General features: G+C 30.9%; 3 protein-coding genes across 3 annotated transcripts; 2 read left to right on the top strand and 1 right to left on the bottom strand.

Moving 5' to 3' along the window:
• Window positions 1–1,688: 1,688 nt before the first annotated feature.
• LOC111275785 (ADP-ribosylation factor GTPase-activating protein AGD5-like) lies at window positions 1,689–6,592 on the bottom strand. Its single transcript, XM_022861294.2, has 11 exons — window positions 6,245–6,592; window positions 5,421–5,479; window positions 5,152–5,242; window positions 4,569–4,623; window positions 4,369–4,459; window positions 4,022–4,256; window positions 3,410–3,632; window positions 3,063–3,241; window positions 2,405–2,860; window positions 2,256–2,314; window positions 1,689–2,070 (listed from the first exon to the last, which is right to left on the bottom strand). Exons 1-11 carry the CDS (start codon window positions 6,293–6,295, stop codon window positions 1,911–1,913), a joined length of 1,659 nt encoding a protein of 552 aa, XP_022717029.2. The 5' UTR covers window positions 6,296–6,592; the 3' UTR covers window positions 1,689–1,910.
• Window positions 6,593–9,274: 2,682 nt separating this feature from the next.
• LOC111276497 (uncharacterized) lies at window positions 9,275–10,887 on the top strand. Its single transcript, XM_022862240.2, has 4 exons — window positions 9,275–9,398; window positions 9,872–10,111; window positions 10,237–10,313; window positions 10,613–10,887. The coding sequence occupies exons 2-3, from the start codon at window positions 9,935–9,937 to the stop codon at window positions 10,291–10,293; spliced, it is 234 nt and encodes a 77-aa protein (XP_022717975.2). The 5' UTR covers window positions 9,275–9,398; window positions 9,872–9,934; the 3' UTR covers window positions 10,294–10,313; window positions 10,613–10,887.
• Window positions 10,888–12,843: 1,956 nt separating this feature from the next.
• Window positions 12,844–14,327, top strand: LOC149511704 (uncharacterized). The gene is made up of 2 exons (XM_089754594.1): window positions 12,844–13,153; window positions 13,880–14,327. Exons 1-2 carry the CDS (start codon window positions 12,922–12,924, stop codon window positions 14,152–14,154), a joined length of 507 nt encoding a protein of 168 aa, XP_089610720.1. The 5' UTR covers window positions 12,844–12,921; the 3' UTR covers window positions 14,155–14,327.
• The last annotated feature ends 4,923 nt before the right edge of the window (window positions 14,328–19,250 follow it).

Raw genomic sequence — 19,250 nt, 5'->3', positions numbered from 1 at the left:
AAAAGCAGAGACTCCCTTCCCCTCTTAGTTTCTCATTCTACTTTTTCTCTTATATATTTTTCTCACACTTTTCTCATCTGTAAAATTGTCTCTCACCAAATGGATAGAGGTAAAAAAACCTCTTGAACAACAGTTTTTTTGTTTAAATATTCTATAAAATTTTATTGTGGTATAGGTTCCATAACAGTTCCATAAGATGTTCCTGTTTATTTGATTTCATCTTTATAAATATACTTTTCGATTCCATCACCAAACCTATTTTTATCATCAATTTCTTGATTATAAATTCTTTCTATTTTTCTTTTTTCTCTATCAATTTTTTGTTGATCAAGATCCATAGGTGTAGGCTTAGTATCTATTTTTTTATCTACTTCTTCAAAGGATAAAGATTTTGTACTACTTGTTTCATCTTTTACTATTGGATTAGTAGTTAAAATTTTTTCTTTTCCTTTATCTTCTTCATTTGAGCTATTTTCATCAATAATATCATAATTAAGCATATAATGATAATTAAACCTTTTAAAAAGTTCTATATGTATTTCATATAGTTCTTCTATCATATTTAAATAATTAATCCTTTTTTTAAGATCTATGACTTTTTCATTTTATACTTAAGGTATTCTATAAGACTTTTATAGGATTTAAAATCTAATTTTTTTTACTTTAAAAAAATTAAGTGGTCGAGAATGTAATGGTTTATCATCATTAAGAGTAAAAATAACATTATCATAATATAAAAGTCTAAAGTTATTTGTTTGACTTTTATCAACTTTTAATAATTTTAATTTTTTTATTAATATTTACTAATAGTTGTTTAGAATCTTGATTTAGACTAAACTAGTCACTTGTTTTAAATAATCTATTTTTATTCTAATTTATCAGTTTTATTAAACAATTTTTTAAAGAAAATAGTAGATAAATCTACAAATCCATTAAAACTATGACTGATTACTGACATATGATTTTTTAATTAAAGATTTATATGTAAACTATAATTATAAAGTTTTTCTGAACAAATATAGTGGAGAATGGACACTTGGCTAATCTAGAACTCAACATTTTTCTCTTTTTTAAAGGAAAATAAAAGATAAAAACTCTTCTTTTAAAAAAATGCTAAAATGTATTAATTTTTATAATTAATACGTGACAATATGAATGAAACGTAGTAATAGTTATGTTACTAAACCTAAACTCTTATTGCTAAGAATAATTAAATTGATTCATTTTCAATCAATAAAGGCATGTGACGACTGAATTGACTACATTTTCCACTGGTCAAAGATGGACCACTTGTTTTTGGGCTCAAAGTTCTGGTGGGGCACACATCATAGTCAAGATTTTGAGCCATTAAATTGGCGATAAATCACTTTTTGAACAATCTAAATTAAAAAGACATAGCTAGGACTAAACCCAAGAGCCCAAGGCTTAATACAGGCCCACTCAGGCAGAAGGGTGTTCATGGAACATAGGTATAGGTCCATAACCCATTTTAAAAAAAAAAGATAAAACAATCTTTATCCACTTTGGAGATTAACCACTTTTGATTCCATTTTCATCATGAAGTTCAAGCATTTTCAAAAGTCTTCAGTTGGTGAGAATCAAGCTCTTAACCTTTTTCCTAAACCGTTAAAAAGTAGAAAAGATGCAAAATTAATGTTGCTCAAAGAAGCATGTTTAAGAAGGAATGATAAATCCAATTCACTCTAAACTCATTTTTATTAGATGCTTGCATAAATCTACTCATACAAATGAAGCCATCATCCAAAATATGGAGAAAAAAACATAACACTGAAACGGCATCTACAAATAGTTTACAATGCCCCCCAAACCTTTCCGAAGCTCTAATTTCCTGTAAAATAACTATTTTGGTATGGTATGACAAAGCCAGCAATCATTACCCTCGACGCAACTTACTGTTTTGTGAACATCCCTTGTGTCAATGATGAAAAATCATAATCCTTTCCTGATTGTGAAGAATTTCCTGACGGAATTGGGGAAGCTGATTGAGGCTTACTTGCTCCGGTGGTTGCAACACCATTTACAGGGGTAACTTGCCCGAATGCATAAAAGCTGCAAGAAAAGATGCAGCAAAAATTAGGAGCATGAAGCAACTTATGGGTAAAATTTCTAACCTATTGAATACTTATTTTATCAGAACACATTCATGGCAAAGTAGACAGTACTACGGGAGAAACGCATCGAATGAAAAGAATTGAACTTTGACAAAATCAAGCATAAAGAGATTAAATATGTACCTCGATGATGGATTAGCAACAGAGTTTCCCACTTGCTGTGTCTGTCCCATTTTCATTGTCTAGTACAGTGGAAAAAAGAAAGCAAAAATTAGAAACTTGCTAGATATATTTCTTTAAAGGAACAATTGCAACTACATTTTGGAGTCTACCTGCATAAATTTCTGCAGATCAGCCTGCCCAGCAACTGGCACCATCATTCCAGGTATTTGATAGCCAATGTTTGGCCAAGTTTGAGTGGGTATGCTAGTGCCGGTGGATGGAGGCTGTTGAGTAATTCCAGGAGCAGATTTAGCTGCAGCAGCCATGAGAAGGGACTGTTGCTGTGCTAGGAAAGCTAGTTGTTGTTGAATGGGTATGCTTGTGCCGGTGGATGGAGGCTGTTGAGTATTTCCAGGAGCAGATTTAGCTGCAGCAGCCATGAGAAGGGACTGTTGCTGTGCTAGGAAAGCTAGTTGTTGTTGAGTGGGTATGCTTGCACCGTTGGATTGAGGCTGTTGAGTATTTCCAGGAGCAGATTTAGCTGCAGCAGCCATCAGAATGGACTGTTGCTGTGCTAGGAAAGCTAGTTGTTGTTGATGCATTGCAAAAGGTGACACCATATTGGACTGAAATCAATTCAAACCATGATTTTAACCCCAGCAAAGAAAAAAAAAAACACGTACAATGCATACTGATGTTCATCAAGAATCATGTGAAAATGTCAAAGAATAGTCTGATTAGCTCCAACCAGCAAATGATCAAGTGATATAAGTTTTAGTTTTACACCAAGCCTTGCTAAGATGCAAGTAAATGACGTTGAAGATATACCTTTTCAAAAAGGCTCATAATATCATTTTTCACATCTTGTTGGGGCTTCTCTGGGACTTGGTTGGTTGTTAATGGAGGCGAATCATTAAACAAATCCTCAATTCGAGTAGCAGTCTGGGTATTCTTCTCAGCAGCTTTTGGTGGATCGGTTTTGTCAGTTGCGGAAGCTTCTCCAGCAGCTGCAAATTATTATGTGTCAAAATCAATGGCAATAATAAAATGCTGCAACAATAACTCTCAATTCCCAGGTGGTTGGCACTTGGTAGAAAGCATGTTAACAAGATAATAAACATAAAATTCAAGATGATGCCAATAAACAAAAAATTACGGGGAATTTTAGACCATACACTGGAAACCAGCCCAATTATGATCATCACTAGAAGCAGCCCCAGAACCATTTTCACTTGGACCATCATCCATGGAAAGCATGTTGAAAAGGTCTGTAGCATAATCAAATTTAGGGGGCGTGACAGTGGAAGCAGTCACTACAGCAGGCTTTGTTGCCTCAGCTGGTGCAACAACCGGTTCTGTTTTCTGAACAACAGATTCAGGCTTCTTGATGGGCTTAACCTATTAGATCAGCACAAGAATATGAAAGTAAATTTTTTTGAGAACATATAAATAAGAGAGTAAATTACTAGAAAGAAATATGATACAAAGAGAAGCAAGAAAGCAGGTTGAACCATGCATGAAACAATTATAAGACCTTAGTTCTAATTGATCCTATTTATTTGCAACTTTAAAGAGTGACAAGCCACCTTTTCTTTTAGCATTTTCCTCATTCTTTTTCATTATAATGCTAATAGCTCTCAGGTTATTCACATAAAACACATTAAGAAGAAAAACGAATAACTGTGGTTTTCTAGAAGAGCAAAACACATTAAGAAGAAAAATGAATGACTGTGGTTTTCTAGAAGAGTTAAAAACAAAAGCACATAACCAGCAAAAGAACGTAATACCTGATTAGATCCCTTTGGAGGGGCAGGAAGACTAACTCTTGTTGCAGGAAGATTTTCTTTTCTGCTAGATGCTTGAATGTTCCTCCTTTCCTCAAATGAATTCTCAGAATTACTAATGTGCCCATGGCCGCTTTTTTCTGTAGGTCTCTGCCAACGTGAAGGAGCCCTTTCATCCAACCCTCTAGGCGGTGATTTGGATTTTCCATCTCTAGAAACCCATCTCTTTTCCTCATACCTAAAAGAATATACAACAAGAAGCAGAATAATACAAAAAGCTCTACACTAAAACTAAATACTATAAAAAAAGAAAAAAACAGGGGTTTTCCAGAAAACTCTGTAAGACATACTTCGCACGGATGAAGTTCTCAATTCCAACTCTGTCATAATTAGGGGGCAAGTCAGCTTCCCAGTAACTGTTTGCCTTCTCATTTCCCATTGCTGTATAATAAGACAAGTCATTATCATATTAGTAGGCTCTTCTCCATCTTAACATAAAACCACTATCAATCAGAATAATACAAATTCATGAGCTAACAAAAAAGCTTACATTGAATAAAAGCAACCTGCTCAGGAAGCCATGTGTCCAGGGTAGCAGATCGAACCTGCAGCAAGAGCCAGTAAGATGCACACATGAACTAGGGAAAAATAAACTGTATTCCACTAATCATAAAAGAACATTTTAACAAGAAATGGGTAACATTTTAGAAGAGAAAATACGTTCAAGAACTATCAGGTAAAAGTTTTCTTTAGGATAACTGTTTGCATTCGGGACACTTTGGATGACTGCAGGCTCACCTAGATACATTGCAGGAAAAAGATAAATGAAAAAATAGGTAGCGTTCCCAAGTCTCAACATCTGAGTAAACCAAATCTGTACCAATATTTTAGTTTGTTACGACAAAAAACAGTTTGTCACTTCAACCAGTAATTCCTAACCTCTATAAATAAAAAATTGAACATAAGAAAATATGTCCGGGGCAACAAATTTTGTTTCCAAGAATGTAACGGCACAAATCCAATCACTTGTGACAAACCAAAATGTATATGTGAATGAAGTACAGAAGTTGAGACAGTGTCAGCAATTCAATAATTTTCTGAGTCAGGAAGCATTCCAGAGATAGGAAAATCACCTTTGATATGTGTACCCCAAGACTTCTGTGGATCCCAGAACATTGCATGCATATAAAGATACCTAAATTCACACTTGCCCATCTTGGACCTCTGCAGAGAAATGAGGCAATTATTAGCACCTATGATAAGAATGAATTATATCACCACCAATTGATGACAAAAATCTACAGAAAGGTTCTATTGCATTAAGACAATTTCTATTTTAGGTACTCAGTTATTTGCTATTATGATATTCACATCATCTCTCTAGCTTTTTCTTGTTACATACTTGGATTTGCAGTCAGCACATTCCCTATTCTCTGGCAATTTAAGAAGACCTTCAATAATCTGCACGAATGAGGTGAAAGAATGAAACAATAAGAACTTTATTCCAGATAACATATTGGCCGAACATCAAATATACAATAACCAAAATCATTGATTGAATGAGTCTATCATATCGTACACATACAAGAACCCAAAAATTTGCGAGAACATATAAATATACAAAGAAGATAAAGGAATTTAACACCTTCCACAACCTAATTCGTATGCATTGATGCCACAGACGAAGATTGTGTAAAATTGCTCTTACGGTCCAAAAATCAACCTTCCAAAAGTTTTTCCTATGTGAATAAATCAATCTCAACCAGCAGCAAACATCACTACCGTCAATCCGCAAACTTGACAAAGATATTAAAAAGGAAAAGTATAATTAGGCAAAAAAAGCCCAAACCTCATAAGCAAAATGATTGAGGAAAACCGAGTTTAGATCTCCTTTAAAATGCAATTTTTAGCGGAGGAAATTCAATTAATCTCAATGAATTTACTTTCATCTATCTAAACCGATCTTAATCTGATAACAATATTAACATAATCACCATTCATTCATGTTAAAAAAATGCCTTAAATCAGCTCATATTCGCTATACAAGATTCAATTCGATCAAATCCCTTAAAAAAAAGTTTAAATCAAAATTAGGTGAAAACAACAAAACTTGATTTAACAAACACAGATCAAATCAATACAATGTTAAAATTCAAGGAAGCCATGAAAAAGAGATAAAAATCGGAATTGAATAAAACAGGGTGAAAAAAGTAAATTTAAGATCACCTTTCGGTGTCTCGCATTGAGCTCCTTGGAAACGTTGGCCTTCTCGTTCATGTTTGAGAAACGAAAAGAAAAATCTACGGCGAGAGAGAGACTAAGATGGTGACGATGACGCAAAAGAAGAAGAAGAAGAAGAAAGGGTAATTTCAAAAAAAAGCCAAGGACAATTTAGTCTTTTTACGCCTCTCCTCCTTTCTCTCTTCTTTCCTCCACTCTCTCTCCTTCCGTTCTTTCTTTCTCTCTGATTTTTATGCGACTCGAAAGTAAAGAAGAGAAATAAAAAGAAATAGAAAAGAGAGAGAGAGAGAGAGAGAGAGAAAAAAAAGAATTGAAAAAAATTAACTCTCCGCTGCTTGACTTTTTAATTAATTAATTATTTATTCGGGGAATTTTCGGTTTCGGTTTGGATTTTCAGCTGCCCATATGTTCTCTCCCTTATTCACACGCGTGTGAACATTTGTTGGTTGGCGGAGTGCCGGAGTTTAACCTTTACGGTTACTCACACGTGTGAACGGTTTTAATCACCTGAGGTCAATTGTGCCTGAGTTCTGTCATTCCTGAATCCATGATGGAATTGTGTGAAAACACGTGGCATCCTTTTTTTTTTTATGGTGGAGCATTTTTGCCTTTCTCTTGCTTTAAAAAATTATTGGACAATATTTGTTTTGATTTGTTTTACTTTTAAAAATTAGGTAAGGTTTGTTTTGATTTCTTTTAGTATTATTTTAGAAAACTTCTTTCACATTTAGTATGTGTTATTAAATAGATTTACCATTTTAAGTGTGATCATTTTGGCAATAATTAGGTTTATGATAATTTTGGAATAACTTTAAAATGTTATATACTAAATTTTTAGATTTTAGGATAATCCAATTTAAAAATATTTTTAGTATCAAAATGATAGGATTGTAAACGAATCTAATACAAATGAATGAATGTATGTTTGTGATTTTTTTTTTAAGTATTTGGGTTTAATTCGTATTCAGTAAGAAAATTATTATGTTTGTTCAACTCAATTCTTTTAACTGATGGGATATTCACGTTTAGTTTGTATTCAAGTAGATTAAATTAAATGAACTCATTCGTTAACATTAAAAAAAATATGTTCATAAACTTATATAAATAAATATGTTTATAAATACCACAACCAAACAAATTTAAAAAAAAAAAAAAACTCTAAACGAATATAAACAAATTCAAAAGAAAATAAACAAATCTTACAAAAAAATTAGAGTAAACAAATAATAAACAAATAAATTTTAAACTACTCTTAAATGAATTTGTTCGTAAATATAAATGAATGAAATAGATTTTTGTTCGTATTCTATTCATTTAATAAATAAATATAAAAATATTATTCAAAATTATTTGTTAAATTTAATAAACGAATAAAAATCAAATATATTCACAAACGATTTATCATAAGATCTATTTATTTACACCCTTACAAAATAGCAGTAAAATACTTTAAGTAACTTGTGCTTATTAATTCAAGTGATGGATGAAATTTAAGTAGAGATTACTCTATTTGAAGATTTGAATCACATTACTTATTTTTAAAGTCCGATGTATCAAGTTATTATTTTGGCATTTAAAGTTTAGGCAAGGTGAAGTTATGCCATTCTTGGGTAAGGCATGTTGTAGGAGTCAATCAAAATTGCAGTTGGACAACAGCAAGAATATAATTTAAGGCTTACAACTAAAGTATTCATATTTGCCAACTCAACCAACCTAATATAAATTAATATTTTTAGATTTGTAGTTACTACTATATAATTGGATTAATAATTGTTCACATATTAATATGGTTCAATTAGATTTTTTTAATAATCCAAAACAAAAATAAATGAATCATAGCCAATTTAAGGAAATTATAACATAAAATCAAATTAATTAAATTAAAGATCGATGTGTTTAAATTTTTTTTAATATTATTCGACAAACACTATACGTTAATAATTTCAATTGATTTTGATATTATATAAGAAATACTAAAGAAATTTTAGTAAAAAACAGAGTAGTAAATAAAATTAATACACTAGCATATATAACTATGGGTTAGGTTGGGTTGTTAGATTAGGAACTAAAAGTTTTGGAAAATTACTTGATTCTATGAAGATGGTAGGCTTTGGTGTTCTCTAATTATGAAGTTGTAAAATATTCCCAAAGGACCATAAATTTATTTGAAAGAAAGTGAAGGTATTGAAGTTGGTCTCCAAATTATAGAAGTCAAAACTATTTCCACATTTTATTTTTGTAAGTATGTCTTTGATAAAAAAAAAAAATCACAGTTCAATTGAGTTGTCTTAATTGATAAATTATACATTATCTTTTCCCTTTTTTAACAAAAATATATAAAAAATACCATCATTTGTTTTTAGATTTTTAATCTATTTTTAATCTCTATCTATTTAACTCATATGATATAAGTGAAATGTTAAACTTATATTTTTTTGAATCGCAATATTTAAAAGTCTAATTAATAGATATGTCATTAAAGTTAACACTCAATTAATATATTTTTTTATAATACTTTTATTTTAATTTTGTAAACCTTTGAATTTAGAAGAATATATTATGCACCTAAATTTTTTTCAACTTCTACTCTTAAAAAATCATAGAATTAATAATTATTTGAAACCATTGTTTATTTGTTAATAACATTAACATTAATATCATTTCTTTCTAACATGGTTCAAACTAATCGTTTGCTCATAATGGATTCCTTTGGATAATTGCTTCCATTTGTATATTTGTCTTTGCATTTGACCTTAATTGCATTAATTGCATGGGCTTTTTTTTCTTTTTCTTTTTCTTCTCATTTTGTGATTGAAATTTTAAAGATAATTTACTTTGATTTAAAAAAATAAATAAAATTTTATGTTACTGTAAAATCTTTATAATTTCAATAAAAAATAGCTCTATAAAAAAATTTTCAATTGGTCGATTTTTTTAACACCCAATGGAGTTATTACATCTCATAAATAAATACAAATTTACATCTCTCCTAAATTATTTATTTTTATGGAATTATCCGATATAATTAGGCCTATAATTCCATAAAACGCCGCGTTCTGTTTATTCGGCGTACGCTATTTTACCGAATAACTCTTTCAGCCTCCCTAAAGCTGCCTCTTTTGAGACAACCACTCTGACCGTAAGTCCCCCTTTCTCTCTCTGTTTTCTTTTTAAAGTTTCAATTTTTTTTTCTGTTTGACGTAATTTCAACTCTATTTGGATAATAAAATGAAAAAAATTTAATTATTCATTCCATGAAGAACGTATTATCAAGTATTATACAAGAATTTGGAGTTTTTTTTTCCCAGAAAATTTTCATTTATTTATATTTGATATAAAGGAGAAATCATAATTGGGCATCTATGTAATTGGGTGCTTTTAAGTTTTTTTTTTTGGTTGGTTTTGTTTCTGTTTTTCTTTTTTTTAAAAAAGAATTTTCAATTATTATTGTAAGAATGACCAGAAGAACATTTAGCAGTATAATTCACATAAACTAATTACTTTCAATATTTTCCTTGATTTTCAAAGGGAATTGGAATTTTATGTTATAACCCCATTTTGATTTTTTTATGCTTATTGGCTGTTTGGTTTGTTTGTTTTTTTTTTGTTTAGTTCTTGTATGTCATGTGAAGTTTGGAACAATTCAAGAGAAGTGGTGTTGTTATTGATCAAACTATGGAGGAAAGTGGGAGTACTCAACCTAGAGTTCAACGGAAGCAAATGGGGTATGAAGAAAAAACCGCAGCGGTTCATGAAGAAATGAAAAGAATGAGCCGGCTTCCTGCGACCAGTACTTATGTTACTCATCGCTTGCGAGTTCTTAATAAAATTCTTCAACTTTTGTCAATTCAGGTAGTCAAAATATTTCTCGCTTGATTTATTCTTGTATCGATGCTTAAAAGTTCGAGTTGGCTTGGGAAGTTGCATAAGAGTTTATTAGAGGGATTTGATGCTTATTGCCTTTTTGTTTATGCTAGAGAACTGCTTCACAAGAAGAGGAGTTGGAGTTGTTATTTGCTGGATTGTCTCTATGAACTGGCTTGTCTAGACAATGGTAAAGTTTTGAACTCGATACTTTATGTTGTAAGATGATTAGTACTATAGCTTATGGAGAATTTGAGCTGGGATTGAAATAAACGCCCAATTTATCTGTATAGTTTGATGCTCATTACATCTTATAATGCAGCATACTTGATGAAATTCTAGTTATATGCATTGTAACTTGTCGTAAGCTACCAATCAACCGTTAGGGCATTATGGTGAACTAATACTTATGCCATGCATTTTGTTCCTGCTTTGATCTGTGAAATTCCTGTTAATTTCTGTCTGAAACTGTTAAATATTTCTTTGCAGGTTCATAAACATCATGGCAAAGTGTCAAACCAAGGATCTCTGTCTCTGGACAACTTTTTCCAAGTGTTTTATACTGTATAAAGTAGAATTCATCTCTGATAATGTGATGTTTAATGCTTTGTGTATGTCTTATATTTATCTGATCGCATGCTTTTTGGTATGTTTGGCTGGAGAAGGGGCTTTATTTGTCTAGTTTTTGTGAAGTAACCATCTGGACAAACCAGAAACCTTATGCATGTGTTATATAATAATGATATCGGAAATCCTTGTTCTTAGGATTGTGTTTGTGTCATCATTTTCATATTAGTTAATTACTTCAGATACTATGTTCATATGTTGAGCCAGGAAGATTTTAGGCTCTTTATTGTTGGAATTTTCTTCTTTAGGCTGGACTAGAACTCTGGTGTGGTGAGGAAAAGGTTCTGCCTTGTCAGGACACCGGTGTTTCTATATGTTGTATAAATGCTTCGATGAGAAGGCCAATTCCAGAAAGGTTCCCCTACCATTGTTTTCCTTCTGTTTCTTGAAATATGAGTTGAATGTGAATCAGAATCGAAATCAATGTATACATGAATTGTCATGTCTAAAAAGAGTTTAACACACTCACCATTTGAATGTGGAAGAAGCATGGAATTGATTGTTTTTTGACTTGGTGTTTTCACTTGTCTCACGCTTGGATTGAGGAAAAGGAAAGTGAAAAAAAAAAAAAAGGAAATTTTTTGTTTAAAAAAATAAATTAAATAAAAGAAAGTGAGGAAAACTGAATAATTGTTTTATGAATTTGTACATTATGAATAATTGTTTCGTAAAATAATTTTAACTAAAAAAATCCTATTATTTGTTCGGACTTATTATCGATTTTAACAACTTTAAAAAAAAAAAAATTATAAACTGAAATCAAGAATCTACAATGCCGTAAATAAATTTTATTATTTATAAACAACTTTATATAATAAATAAATTTAATAAATATTAAATAATTTTAAAATTTTAATTATACACATATTTTAATCTAATTTCTTTAATAATTATTTTTATTTTATTATAATTTATCTCAATATTACTTTTGCTTCATCTAAAAACATATTTTACTAATAATTTAAAATTTATTATTATAATAATTAATCTTATTCCTATTATTATTTTTAATTTTTCAAAATCATGTTATGGAACATCTAAATATACCCCTAATCATTTCATTTTCATTTGTCCAACACCATTTTTTTTTTTCGTCCGTTCACCGTCCCTCTTTCCTATATATTGTTTTTTTTTTTTTTTTTCCTTTCCTATATTGTGCCAAGAAATGAAGTTTTGTAATGTGTAATCTATTAATCACTTTTTTTTATTATGGTCTCGCAATGAATTTAAGATTTCTGATATGTTTTTCAATAAAGGAAAATAATTTAATGTTAAGAGCTAATAAATAAATAATTTTTTAAAGAATTCAATAGAAAAAATATATGTCAACATAAAGAAATTATTTTGATGTTATATGTTATTTTATAAACTAGTTATAATTAAAAAAAATTATAATGAATCCTTTTATTTTCACTTTTTAATTAAATAGTGATTGTTATTTTTTATTAATTTTAATTATCAAAATAAAAGATAAATATATATTTTTAAAATAATATTTCTTTCTTTTAATTTATTTCCCTTTTTCTTTTATCCAAACGTAGCAATAAATTTTTAATCACAAATCCGATCATGGTTTTCAAGTCTAAAGCAAAGAATTAATGATTGAAAAACAATGGGCCTTCTAAAAAAAAGGTGGGGTCAAGATTGAGTGTTTGTAAGGATTTATCGTAATCTGTACCGGCAATAATAATTAAACTTAATATATTTAATATATTATTAGTACATAAAATTTATATATTATCAATAAATTAATAATATTATTTTATTAATAAATATTAATTTTTAAAATAAATATTAAAAAAATATATTAAAAAATTTTTTTTATTAACAAAATAATATTATTTGATTTATTTTATAAATAAAATAATATCATTTGAGATAATATATATAAAATTTATATATTAATAATACATAAAAAATAAATTTTTAATACAATCAAAATTTAAATATTCGTTTTTTTAACTTTAAATATAATATATAATGATCATATGATATAAAATATATAAAATAATAATTTAAAATTTTAATAAAAATAAAAATATATTTTATGTTTAGAACTTAAAAACAAGAATATAATAATCAAAGATCACTTTCCTGTTTGTTGCTTTTGCTTGCTTTGCGCTTCCTCACTTTATTACTGCACAAAGAGAAAGGAAAGGAAAACAGCGAGAATGGGAATATGGGACTTAATTTCTTGGTCAACCGACTCAGTCAAGGGCCTTTGGCAGAGCTCTTACGATCATGGTTCAGCGGCGATCAGCAAGGTCAACAAGGTAGTAACAGTTGACGCAGTGGAAAAGGTGAACCAACACATGTCGGATCCTGAAAACCGACAAAAAATCTACAGGGTAACAACCGATGTTGTCAAGAAAGCTAGCATTGAAGGCCTTAAAACCATCCCTGGTAATGAATACTTTTTTACTTTTATATATTATTGGGTTTTTTAATGCTAATGTTTGCAGCTAATGGATTGTTGATCAGTCATATTTTAACACATTGGTCTTGATTCTGATGTTGATATTTATAGTTTAAAGCTTAGCCATGGTGCATGGTTTTGTTTTTCCACTTTTATCTTCTATCTTTGAGTTTTTAGCTTCAAATTGCAATTACTCTCATTTTCTATCGATTCTCTTTCTAATTTGATATGAAAATAACATTTTAGGGGTATCAAAAAGGATTCTCTGTTGATGATTTTTGTTGTAAAGTGGAGTCCGGGAAGGTATATAGGTAAAGAAAGAAAAGGGATATAGGCTTTACAATCTCTCTTTTTTTTTTTTTTTTTTTTTTTTTGTACATCAAAATCCAGGGGCTGATATATAGGTTGCTCGAACCCCAGACCAATTTCATTGGCTGCATCCGAGATTAGAACCAATGAGGGGCGACTACTGGCAAGATTTGAACCTAGGCAATTATTAGTAGGGAGAGCGAGCTCAACCAATTTTGCCAACACCACGTTGGCCAAACTCTTTTGTTTTCCATAGATAACCAGATTATGCACTTCACTTTATTTCATGCTTTCTTACTAGCAGTTATGATGATCTGTGAAAATTCAAACTGTACGATCAGGATGATGCAGTTTTGCTCCTAATCTTGTATGATGGGTATTTTGGCATTTTACTATGTTTGCAGGTGCATATCCAACTTATAAAATTGTCTCAGAGTCATTAAGTGATGACGAGAAGTTAAAGAATAAGAACAAGTCCAAGGAAGTGGAAGAAGATTTGAAGACATTGCGAGCGACTGTAAGCGGACTGGAGAAAGAAGTTGGTGTTCTACGTGAGCAAGCAGCGATCCGAAAGCATGCTGTCGAGATGAAGCCTCAAAACACTGTCCGGGCTTCTGATAAACCAGAGGATATGACTCCAGTTTTATGGATGAAGGAATTCATCCATAGCCATTTCTAGGATGACTTACAAGTTCCTGGGGTCAGATGTGGATAGAATCCTAGGGTGAAATCTGTTAAGGATGATAATATTTTGAATAAACTAATGCCTTTGTTCTAGTGGAGGCTGAAAAAACCAGTGTTTTCCTAGCAAGCTTTATAATCAGATAACTGGCTTTATAGCTTAAATTTCAAGATTTGATCAGAAAGGATATACTTATAGCAACTTTACCAGATTCCTTTTTCTTCCTCAACTCCAATCTCATTTCGTGAATATTGATAATGACAAATAAATGTCTGAGTTAACACTTCTTTTCTGGATTATGATAGCAAAATGAAAATGAGTGATGCTTCTTTCTTGGCACTGGAAACATAGAACACAATTCCAACTATGAACTTGTGATTATGAAAAAAAATTAATAAGAAATTAAGGATATGAAAATAATTGTGTTATAAATGGAATCAAAGGAGATTTCCGCTAGTTTTGAGTGTTGGGGAGGATTTTCCTCAATGGAATAACATAAGTTCTCTCCTTGAAAGTTTCACTTTCAAGTTTCAACCATTTCAAAACATGCCTTAAGTTGGATTGATAGAGATCCTGGAAGTAGAGTGCAGTCATTTTACATCTAAGAACTCTAGGACTGCATTTTCCAAACTGAAAATAAAGTTATGCTACTTTGAAACAAATTTCTTGGCTGAGACAATGTACTACTGTGATGCTCAAATTTGATTGTAAAACCATCTTATTATTTTGATGATAGATGTTGTTTATGTAAATGCCTGATTCATCAGTCCCTTTGGTCTCTGTTCTGTATAAAACTTAAAAGGCAGAATCTACTTCTGTTAGATTGTTGGATATTAATACTTCTTTTCATATACGTTACAAGTACTTTGCCTGCTGGTAATGGAATATAAAAGCTGTCCTTCCCTTATGCTAAGAAGAAGCATGATGGTTAACAACTAACAGTTTCAACCTCTTCGATCCTTTCGGTTTTCTAGTTGCAATGCTTTTCTTTTTCCATGCATCTTGCATTAGATACCTTGCCTCAATGATTTTTAATTTGCTACATTCGTCACTTTTCTTACAAAAGAAGCAAAGCTTTTAGCTGGAATCTTCATATACCTTTTCACTTCTGCTCTCATTCAACATTGCTGTTTCTTATCTTATTGGCTTTTCTGGTTTTTTTTTTTTTTTTTTTTTTCAATCCATTTGGAGTATTAGCCAGGAACATCAGGTAATCACCCTTATAAATTATTGCTTGAGAACAGATTTCTATATTTATCAAAGTTTTTTTTTTTTGGAATCTGGGTCGAAATTGCTCATACTTGCACTTATTTTGATTGGTTTATTGTATTCTTGCCATGGGGATCAGTCTATAACTTCCCATGGAGATCAGTCTAACTTCTTTTTTGTATCTGTAGGAGTTCTGCTATTACATGGTATACCATAATACAACTACTTTTAGTAACAACTTAAAATGGAAGGTTTTTCCTTTGCCAGTAGGATTTAAAATGGGACAAATTTGTTTACTTGAAGTAATCAAAGATTTGAATTCTATTAAGTGAAATCAAGTATCCAGCATTTTACTATCAGATCACGTGACTGTTAGCAAAATCGGACAAATTCAATATTTTTCATTGTAATTTATCTGTTTATTTTTTTACTTGTAATTTACGTATATACATTTCATGACTTGTATTTGCATTTGGTTGTTTAATAGTGTTTTCTTGGATTGATTACAATGTTCCAAAAGTTTATTTCACTATTTATCATAAACATGTATTGATTTTATTATACTATTTATCATAAAAATTAAAATTATTACTCACTTTTTTATGCAAATTTAGTTTAAAATAATTTAGGTTGAAAATATATGAATGAGTCAATTAATATTTAAATTTTAAATTTAATGTAAAATAATATGTTGAAAAATTAACCTTACAATGCACAAATTAATAAATATAATCATTCATGATGTGTTATTTAATTGTTCATTTTAATTTTCTAGCAACTTATTGATAAATATAATTTAATTTTCTCAAATGATGGGATATATGTAGCATCAAGAGGTACTTCAAGCTTAATTTCTTCATCTCACTATTACTGCTATGAAATTTATTACAAAACAAACATTATTTTATTACAATAAACATTTATGACTAAACTTCAGTCTCTGTATGCAAAAAATTTTCAATTCCCGCAAAACCACAAAACAAAATCATATGTTATATATTGCATTAAAAAAAAACTTCAAGGAAATGTGCTATGCTTAGTTGCTTACTGCTTGTAGTCAATGTTAATGATACCGGCGACGGGGTTGGCAATCTGAGTGAAGGCTTCTCGGGAGAGGTCAAAGGTTGAAGGGCATCCAGGACAGTGATCCACGATCTTCACGGTTACACTCTTGCCTGTGCATGGATGTGGCACGGCATTTCGGGCTCCTGTGCATGTGGCAGTGAAAAATTTTCCACACACTGCCCCATTATTCCACAGAGTATCACCAGCTGCCGCAATCATGTTACCATTATCCTAGTTTCCATACCATGCAGAAGCTACAAACAACGATAATAGCACGATTAACGTTTTCATATATATGTCATAATGGATTTTCATAATATTCCGACGTGGGATTAAAATGTTACATATTATGAAGGAAAGAAATAAATTAAAATTTTGATTCAATTAAGTAGGAGAAATTAAATAATACTCACGAACATATTTTGTATAAAGTGGAGTCCGGAGAAGGTATCGGTAAAGAAAGAAAAGGGATATAGGCTTTACAATCTCTCTTTTTTTTTTTTGTTTGGTACATCAAAATCCAGGGGCTGATATATAGGTTGCTCGAAACCCAGACCAGCTTCATTGGCTACATTCGAGACTAGAACCAATGAGGGGCAACTGGCAAGACTTGAACCTAGGCAATTATTAGTGGGGAGAGCCAGCTCAATCAATTGAGCCAACACCTCGTTGGCCAATCTCTTTTGTTTTCCATAGATAGCCAGATAATGCATTTCACTTCATTTCATGCTTTCTTACTAGCAGTTATGATGATCTGTGAAAATTCATACTGTATGATCAGGATGATGCAGTTTTGCTCTTAATCTTGTATGATGGGTATTTTAGCATTTTACTATGTTTGCAGGTGCATATCCAACTTATAAAATTGTCTCAAAGTCATTAAGTGATGACGAGAAGTTAAAGAATAAGAACAAGTCCAAGGAAGTGGAAGAAGATTTGAAGACATTGCGAGCGACTGTAAGCAGACCGGAGAAAGAAGTTGGTGTTCTGCGTGAGCAAGCAGTGATCCGAAAGCAGGCTGTCGAGATGAAGCCTCAAAACACCGTCCAGGCTTCTGATAAACCAGAGGATATGACTCAAGTTTCATCTATGAAGGAATTCGTCCATAGCCATTTCTAGGATGACTTAAAAGTTCCTGGGGTCAGATGTGGATAGAATGATAGGGTGAAATCTGTTAAGGATGATAATTTTTTGAATGTACTAATGCCTTTGTACAAGTGGGGGCAGAAAAAAGCAGTGTTTTCCTGGCAAGCTTTATAATCAGATAATTGGCATTATAGCTTAAATTTCAAGATTTGATCAGAAAGGGTATAATTATAGCAACTTTCCCAGATTCCTCTTTCTTCCTCAACTCCAATCGCATTTCCTGAATATAGATAATGACATATCAATGTCTGAGTTAGCCTTCCTTTCTGGCTTATGATAGCAAAGTGCAAACGAGTGATGCTTCTTTCTTGGCACTGGAAACATAGAACCCAATTCCCATTATGAACTTGTGATTATGAAAAAAAGTTGACAAGAATTAAAGGATATGAAAATAATCGTGTTATAAATGGAATCAATGGAGATTTCCACTAATTTTGGGTGTTGGGGATAATCCTTTCCTCAATGGAATAACACAAGTTCTCTCCTTGAAAGTTTCACTTTCAAGCTTCAACCATTTCAAAACATGCCTTAAGCTGGAATGATAGAGATCCTAGAAGTAGAGTGCAGGCGTTTTACATCTAAGAACTCTAGGACTGCATTTTCCAAACTGAAAATAAAGTTATGCTACTTTGAAACAAATTTCTCAGCGGAGATAATGTACAAGGATGTGATGCTCAATTTTGATTGTAAAATAATCTTAACTTATTTTTTTGATGTTGGATGGTGTTGATGTAAATGCTTGATTCATCATGCCCTTTGATCTCTGTTCTGCGTAAGACTTAAAAGCAGAACCTATTTCTGTTAGATTGTTGGATATCAACACTTCTACTCATATATGTTACAAGTACTTTGCCTGCTGGTAATGTAATATAAAGGCTGTCTTTCCCTTGTGTTAAGAAGAAGCATGGTGGTTAACAACTAAGTACCAACAGTTTCCACCTCATCGATCGTTTTGGTTTTCTAGTTACAATGCTTTTCTTTTTCCATGCATCTTGCATTAGATACCCTGCCTCAATTATTTTTAATTTGCTACATTCTTCACTTTTCTTATAAAAGAAGCAAAGCTTTTAGCTGGAATCTTCATATACCTTTTCACTTCTGCTCTCATTCAACATTGCTGTTTCTTATCTTATTGGCCTTTCTGGTGTTTTTTTTTTTTTTTTTTTCAATCTATTTGGAGTATTAGCCAGGAACATCGAGTAATTACCCTTATAAATTATTGCTTTAGAACAGATTTCCATATTTATCCAAGGTTTTTTGGAATCGGGTTGAAATTGCTCGCACTTGCACTTATTTATAAGGTTAGAAAATAAAAGTTATATATCTTGAGCATTGAATAGAAATAATGAGAGAATTGATTGTCATAAAAAATATTAATATATTATTTAATGAGAGTTTAATTAGGTTTTAATGGTAGGTATAGTAAACACATAAGTTCATTATCTATTTTAAAAGAAAAAGAGAAGCACTTATATTTTAGAGAAAAATTAAGTGAAAATACATTAACTATTTTTATATCTGATTCACAAGTCAAATTCTCTGAAACATCTTAATAGTAAAATTAATCTAAAACCCTTATCATATTCCTAAGTTATTTTTATTTTTTTCTTCAGTGAAGTAACATTCGATGAAGTTTTTTTTTGTGAATAGCTCTTAATAAAATAACTTGTGTT

The sequence above is a fragment of the Durio zibethinus genome, chromosome 25 (assembly GCF_047325235.1).
Source record: "Durio zibethinus cultivar Kanyao isolate XHJ-2024 chromosome 25, ASM4732523v1, whole genome shotgun sequence".
Classification (NCBI taxonomy): Eukaryota; Viridiplantae; Streptophyta; class Magnoliopsida; order Malvales; family Malvaceae; genus Durio; species Durio zibethinus.
The sequence above is the reverse complement of the archived record's forward strand: the minus strand, read 5'-3'. Positions and strand labels throughout refer to the sequence as shown.